We start from the raw sequence: 7,032 nt of genomic DNA, 5'->3' as shown, positions 1-7,032 counted from the left end.
ACGGAATGCCTCGGTCACAGTCAATGGCCTTTGACCGGACGGTAACGGAGCGGAAGGGTATTTTTATAACACCATCTAACGGCAAAGGGGTAAATTTGAGCATACCTGGAAATTAGGGGCAAATGCCAGGTGGTGGCTCAAGTTAGGGGGAGAAATGAAATTGTCCCTTATTTTTTAGGCAAGCCCATTTAATATATGTATTTTATGTTAATTTCGGTTAGCTACATGAGCCTGGCCTATGGCCTTTTTATTTTCTAGCGCACAACATTTTGCAGTCCATTTATCTTTTATTTCCAGCTTTTTTTCCCAGCTCCAGTTTACATATGGCTCCCAAATGTCAGATTTTTCACAGTATATATATCAAACAGACAAAAGAGAGAAAGCATATGAAAATCTTCAAATAACAACTAAAATAAGTTTATTACAATATGCTATACAGAGCAGAACACGTGAAACTACATACACTCATTCACATCACAACACCCAGTTTCCATACACTCATTCCATCACATCAACCAGTTTAACCATCGAATCTTGCATACCCAGGAACTTCAAACTTCACCCAGATCCACACAATCATAAATATTGGGATCTACAAATAGACCGCTCTGCCAGTACAGAAGCTAGCTACTCTTGGATACCACAGAACATGCTCTTCAACATGGGTAGAAGTCCTCAACGGAGTTCTACCAACAACACAAGTTCCATTCACCTACAAGAACAGAATGGAATATCAAGTACTTGCATTCTTCAAGAAGATTACAACCAACATGTATATGTAGAAGGACATCAGGAAAGCTGATGGAGCAAAATGAATAGAACCAGGAACCAAGACTGGGACTCCACACCTCCACACCACAGAAGCAACATGAATAGAACCAGGAACCAAGACTGGGACTCCACACCTCCAGAAGCAACATAAATTACAAGGCTATTCAGTACTACTAATGAGCCTGTACATTTACTAAGTGGTTCTAAACATTCCCATCAAGTATATACAAATTAGTACATACTTTTCTGAATTATAGGATATAAGAAACAAAGTGAGCAACACATATTAGTAACGCACTAGCGTGAAGAAATATCACTCGAGGCTTAAGAATGAGATAATGTTCACAGGGTGTTTATGCACTAATGAGCATTGACATTGGCCGAAGTAATTGTGAATCAAATGGATAGCAAATTAGGTACACAGGTCATATGGTCACTCATAAGAATCAGCATCCAAAGTTGAATAGCTAGTATACCTTGTTGCTTCACTCCAAGAGTGAAAGCAAGGAGGGCGTGCTGACAGGTCCAGCCATCCTAGGAGAAACAACCAGTGGTGGAGTCTTGATGAAATCAAGGTGTCCAGGGGCATCAATGACAGTGCAGTAATACTTGGTGGTCTCGAACTTCCGCATGGCAATATCAATGTTGATACCCCTCTCACGGCCAGCCTTCAGCTGGTCGAGCACCCATGCATACTTGAATGACCTCTTGTTCATCTCAGTGGCTTCCTTCTAAAACCTCTCGATCACACGCTTGTCAATACCTCCAAGCTTGTAGATCAGATGGCCAGTGGTGGTCGACATCACCAATGACCACGATGTTGATGCAAGTCTTGTCCCTTGCCCATGGCTGAAACCGCAAGATCAAAGTAAACAAGTGTTAGAAGACAAGAAACACAGAACTAAGGGTAGTTGTCAAGCTTAACATATCAAATAAACTTATAGATACGAACTCGACGGGTTAAATCAGATAATGAGAAATTCAAGCAAATCAAGCTGCAGGCACTAGTTAGATGCAATAAACTGTGCGTAGAACGAAAAGATGGTATGGCTGGATACATATAACAGAGAATGCAAGCGCAAATGCTTTTAATTCTGCTCACGACCCACAGATCCTAGAACCAAACAGAAGTAAAACAGAAATCTGACTAACAATAAATCCAAAAGCTTGCGGATGAGCATGAGCAACAGAAACTATAGATATCCTACATGTCAAGGCTACCGGCATGAGCAACTCCTTTAAATTACAGCCAAAAACAACTTGCATCAGCGCATAATTACATGATGTGGTCTCACATCTCATACTGCATTATTTGTGCAGGGAAAGGACAATGCATGCTGCATTATTTGAGTCTGTCAAGTGAAAACAGTAGTATTTCTAAAATGCATATATGCTCAATCCCCTTGCAGGCTACAGTTGCAGAATATGCTCAGAGATGAGAATGCCATAACCGTTTTACATGTATCAGGCCTGAGGTTGCTCGCATTTGCATATGACTTAGTCTAACATATACTAGGTGTTAAAAGTTAGAAAAAATGTAAACATAAACAACAATCATGATAAATTTAGCAATCCTGCCTGAAGTTCATACTACAGTTATCGCCCATCAACAACATGCCTGGAGAATTATTCTGTCGAGAGCTTGATCATTGATCGGCATTTCAACCGGATCAGTTCTCTGGTAGGTTTCAATAGTACTTTTCATTTCTGTTTGTTTTTAGTACAGATTGCAGTGTAAGAACGAAGGATGGAGCCAGCAGAAACGTTAAACCCACAAGCACAACCAGCAGATATGTTTGAGTAGTACTTCTCACTTCTGCTTATTTTTTAGCAGTTTTATGATTTTTCTAAGACTGTTCTTGTGATTCATGTTCAGAATTACAGAGACTGGAACACCCAAGTCAAGTGTGAGCGAATGTGCTAGCTCTAACTCTAGATCATGTCAACACGAGATCGAGATTCAGTGGATGAAGCAACAGCCACTAAAGAGAAACAAAAGGGATCAGGAAAAATAAACCTCAGTTGTAGCTTCTTGAGCGGTCACAATCCAGTTCACAAGCTGATCAATTGATGCACACTCACCTGAAAAGAAATTAAACATATGTTGAGCAGAAAGCAAGTGGTTACTACTTTTACATGTCAATGCAGAATCACATACCTAACTCACTGACTGCCATATCGACTTCTTGCTTCGAGAAGCTCATTTTGCTCAGTAAATACGACCTCTTTTTTGAGAAAGAATCTAGCTCCTGCAGAAGTTAGGAACATTCAGAAGATTTCGACAGACAACCTCAAAACGAATAACATACGACAATGACAGCGGGTACGAGGATATCACCTCGGTATCTCGGTCAGCTTCTATGGTGGGCACTGAAGGGGCACTGTTTTCTTCAACATCAGAATCAAATAGACTGCCCAAAGAAGTTGACGATCCCGACCCGGTGTTCTGCGAGGCCTATAACATCATAGTAAATTTGGTATTTTTTAGGAGCGTCATTAGCGAGAAAAGGGAACTCTAGTGAATAGGCAATGTCGGTAGCTACTACCATCTCGATCAAGTTTGCTTTTGAAACTTGGCCCTGAAAAGGAAACGGTAACGATGACATTATTAATATAGAGACAACAGAACATACATAAGTTCGGGGACATAACAGAACAGAATCCTACATAATCCCAGTTGAGAAACTCGCGGGCTTCACCAAAGAGAAGTAGAAACAAAAGCAGTCTCGGACAATCAACAAGCACGCATCCACCCTAAGCAGTAGAGCAAAACATGCATCAACACAATTGAGAGGTTCCCAGCAACATGAATCTACCTGCTAACACCAACAGGGACTCTTTATCCGTCCGGAGGTGCCGGAAGCGGACCAGAGTACAACACGCACCGCCGCCACCTCTACATCTCGGCGGCCAAACCTGACCATCGAGAACATGATGGCCCCGGCTCCGCCACCGGAAGCTTAGCGGGATTGGGGAACAGGGCCGGGGCGAGCACACCACGACGCGGCACCGCCGTTGCGGCGCCCAGAGAATCCTATCACGAAACCTACCTACCTACAATGCCTGCGGCAAGCCGGAGATCCCCCTCTCCTTCGGCCGCTAGGGCGTCAGACGGAGGAGACGATGGCTCGCGGCCTCACCAGCGGTCGAAGCGGGGAAGAACCTCGCGCCTGCCTACGAGAGAGGGAGGGGACGAAGAGAGCGAGGGCGAGGGCGAGGAGAAGATTGCATTACCTGCCACCAGACGTCGGACTGCAGGAGCGCGCGGGGCATCTCGTTGAGGCACTCCCCGAGCACCTTCTCGTCGACCGTGGCGTTGCTCATCTGCACGAGCGCGCGGGAGATGCTCCCGCCCAGCTACGCGAGCACCATCTTGGATGGGCCCCCGGGGGGTCGGGCCTCGTCGGTGGCGGGGTGGGGTTCCCGCGGCGGTCAGGGGCGGCGCGCGGCGCGATCTGGGAGCGGGGGTGGGGAAGGGGACGCAGAGGGGAGGAGAATCGGCCGGAGGAGATGGGGAAGATTTTGGTTGGGGGTGGGGATTGAGGGAGAGGGACGACATCTGCGGGACGCGATGGGCGTCGCTGCGGGACGCATCAAGGAAGGAGGTGGTGGCGGGACACGCCGCTGCAGGACGGGAGGAGGTGGAGGCAGCGAGGAGATGAGGGAGGGGGTGGATCTGGCCGCCGCCATGGCCATGGCCGTGCCATGCGGCTAGGTTGGTGGGCGTCGAAGAGGGCGGAGCACAGTCGCCGCCGCCGCGCCGGAATTGGTGGGAACGCCACCCTCGAAATCCTAGCCGTGGGAAGGGGTTGGGGATGAGCTACCGGGGACGCGAGAGCCGGATCTGGCCGGAGCGGAGGGAAGAGCGGAGGCAGGGGAGCTCAGATCTGGGCTGCGCGCCAGCGAGGCCCGCCAGGACACGCCGGAACAAGAGGCGTAGGTGGCGGCAGCAAGGGTTTCGGGGGAGGGATTGTGGGTGCGTGAGGGAGCGAGGGGCAGAGAAAGAAAGAAGGCGGGGGGTGGATGGAAAACGTCCACGAGTCTCTACTCCTAATAGAGCAGTTGGTAGGATTGCGTCCACGGTTTATTTTCGTCTGGTTATATTTCGTCTGGTTTATTTTCGTCCGGTTTATTTTCGTCTCATATCCCACCACCATATCTCCTCACATTGATTTTTTTAACCCTCACAATAAAAACTTTCCTAACTTTTCCAAAGTTTCCTATCTAGACACGTTATAAACGGGCATGTACCGATAGCACGTTATCAATTAATAAAATTTTGTTTTATGACAATCAATTCCAAATCCTAATTTTCCTAATGCATCGATCTTTGCCTTTTTTAAGTAGTTATTTTGATAGGGAGGGTTTAGCCACGAAAATCATCCATCCATCGTCGGCTGCATCCCTCACCCACGTCGCTGTTGCAGGATCTTCATCCGTCATCCTGAGCAATTGGGGCGGCGATGCGGGCGAGCTTCATGATAGTGGGGAGGACCAGGCCGCGGTGAAGGCAGGTCATGCGCTCCTCACGCTCCACGAACGGAACCTGCGCACGGAGGCGGTAGCGCGGGGTGGCAGCCGACAATGAGGCGGCCGCGCTACGTGACGAGCTACGGGTCCCCCTTTGTGATGTTTTGGCATCGCTCCTTCATCGCACATCCTCAGGTTCCTCTTGCCCTTCCCTTCCTCTGTCCTCCTCTCCCATCTCTATGCTTTCACGTGCATCCAGTTTTGATTCCTCGTGTGATATATACCAAACATAGGTACGTCAATTCACTTCCTTCCCTTCCCTTCGTCCCTCGGTCCCACGCTCGTGGCGCTGAAGTGGTGGCAACAGGCGATGGCGGTGGTGTCGCTGATGGCGGCGAGGACAGCATGTGGCAGCTCCCGAAGCATGAACACGACCGCACCTCGGGCCTGCCGTCTGCCAAGATATGGGCGAGTTCTCGTGCTGCCAACCATAAACCCTCATGTCCTACAAATTCCTCAAACCCTACCGTCTTGATCCCGTCCACGCTCTGATCCAAAGGACGATGCAGCTCTGGCCGATTGACAATGGAGGTTTGGGATCCTTCCTCTCAGCACCCACTCCTGGAAGAATCAGCGGTGCGCCACGCCGATTGAACCCCGTCGAGATCACTCGCCAAGATTGCTATTCTGAAGTTTATTGTAAAGAAAGTGAAGAGTGAGACAGGATCCGTTTATTTTCAACCGGTTTATTTTCAACCGGTTTATTTCCATCAAATTACCCCCACCCCCACGCCCACCCACCGAAACGCGCCCAGTGAACCGGGGAGAGATCCATTGATTTGGCTAAGGTAGGAAAGAATCTATTATTTGTTTGCTAAAGCAAATTGCATTAATGGGAGAGATCCGTTGATTTGGCTAAGGTAGGAAAGAATCTATTATTTGTTTGCTAAAGCAAATTGCATTAATGAAAGAGATCCGTTGATTTGGCTAAGATAGGAAAGAATCTATTATTTGTTTTCTAAAGAAAATTGCATTAATGAGAGAGATTTGTTGATTTGGCTAAGATAGGCGGTTTTGAGTAAAGTTATCTTTACTGTAGACATATAATGACAATTAATCAAGTATCAACATCATTGCATGCTTATTGTGTGGAATGTGTGTCCCAATGTTGACAGAAGGTATAAAAAGATTGTCTTGGAATTATTATTGTCTTGGGAAGATATTGCCCTGAATTCTCATTTCTCATCAGAAATTTAGTATCCATTTTCGTTGATCTTATTTGCAACATGTACAAGTCAGTAATAATCTAAGGGGGTGCCCTACCGGAGAAGATTATGATAGTTGGACAAGAAACTTGGTACTGTCGTGTAAGGTAAAGGTAGGAGAAATAGGAGATAAAAGCATGCATGGTGGGAGAAGGAAGTCGAATGTCGCGTGGTAGCTCAGACATGGAGTGTGGAAGAAAGACAATGACGAGATGTATGTATCTACTAGATCATGACCATGAGATATCATCCCATAGAAATGACCTTTGACTCTCATGTCACATGAATTTTCTCTTTGTATATATATATATTTGTTAATCCGTGGCAACGCACGGACACTTAGCTAGTAGAGCTAGGGTTTCGGCTTAGGTGGGCTTGGGGTTGGTGTGGTGGGCCGAGGACTGCCGTTGGATCCACGAGCATCCGACGATGTTCCATGCACGATCCGCGTGAGACGTCCACGGACCAATCAAAATGCAGTACCACGTTATGACCATTTATGACCTGAGAAAATTCAAAAAAAATA

General features: G+C 47.0%; 1 protein-coding gene across 3 annotated transcripts; it reads right to left on the bottom strand.

Moving 5' to 3' along the window:
• Window positions 1-373: 373 nt before the first annotated feature.
• LOC119278764 (probable inactive DNA (cytosine-5)-methyltransferase DRM3) lies at window positions 374-4,782 on the bottom strand. 3 transcript variants are annotated; one of them, XM_037560112.1, is made up of 8 exons: window positions 4,006-4,782; window positions 3,439-3,525; window positions 3,318-3,350; window positions 3,110-3,226; window positions 2,930-3,020; window positions 2,789-2,853; window positions 1,248-1,620; window positions 374-712 (listed from the first exon to the last, which is right to left on the bottom strand). In XM_037560112.1, exons 1-7 carry the CDS (start codon window positions 4,093-4,095, stop codon window positions 1,528-1,530), a joined length of 576 nt encoding a protein of 191 aa, XP_037416009.1. In that variant the 5' UTR covers window positions 4,096-4,782; the 3' UTR covers window positions 374-712; window positions 1,248-1,527. The 3 variants fall into 3 exon arrangements, with proteins under 3 accessions (XP_037416009.1, XP_037416010.1, XP_037416011.1); XM_037560113.1 differs by lacking the exon at window positions 3,439-3,525; XM_037560114.1 differs by lacking the exons at window positions 3,318-3,350; window positions 3,439-3,525.
• Between the last annotated feature and the right edge of the window lie 2,250 nt (window positions 4,783-7,032).

Source organism: Triticum dicoccoides, chromosome 3B, assembly GCF_002162155.2.
Source record: "Triticum dicoccoides isolate Atlit2015 ecotype Zavitan chromosome 3B, WEW_v2.0, whole genome shotgun sequence".
In the NCBI taxonomy this organism is placed as follows: Eukaryota; Viridiplantae; Streptophyta; class Magnoliopsida; order Poales; family Poaceae; genus Triticum; species Triticum dicoccoides.
The sequence above is the reverse complement of the archived record's forward strand: the minus strand, read 5'-3'. Positions and strand labels throughout refer to the sequence as shown.

Bases quoted from the DNA above. Each gene is read 5' to 3' on its own strand.
- LOC119278764 (XM_037560112.1), bottom strand. From the start codon at position 4,095: ATGAGCAACGCCACGGTCGACGAGAAGGTGCTCGGGGAGTGCCTCAAC. The intron at 3,227-3,317 runs GTAGTAGCTACC...ATGATGTTATAG, and splicing joins AAGCAAACTTGATCGAGATG to GCCTCGCAGAACACCGGGTC. The intron at 1,621-2,788 runs GTTTATTTTTCC...TTGCGGTTTCAG, and splicing joins CTCAAGAAGCTACAACTGAG to CCATGGGCAAGGGACAAGAC.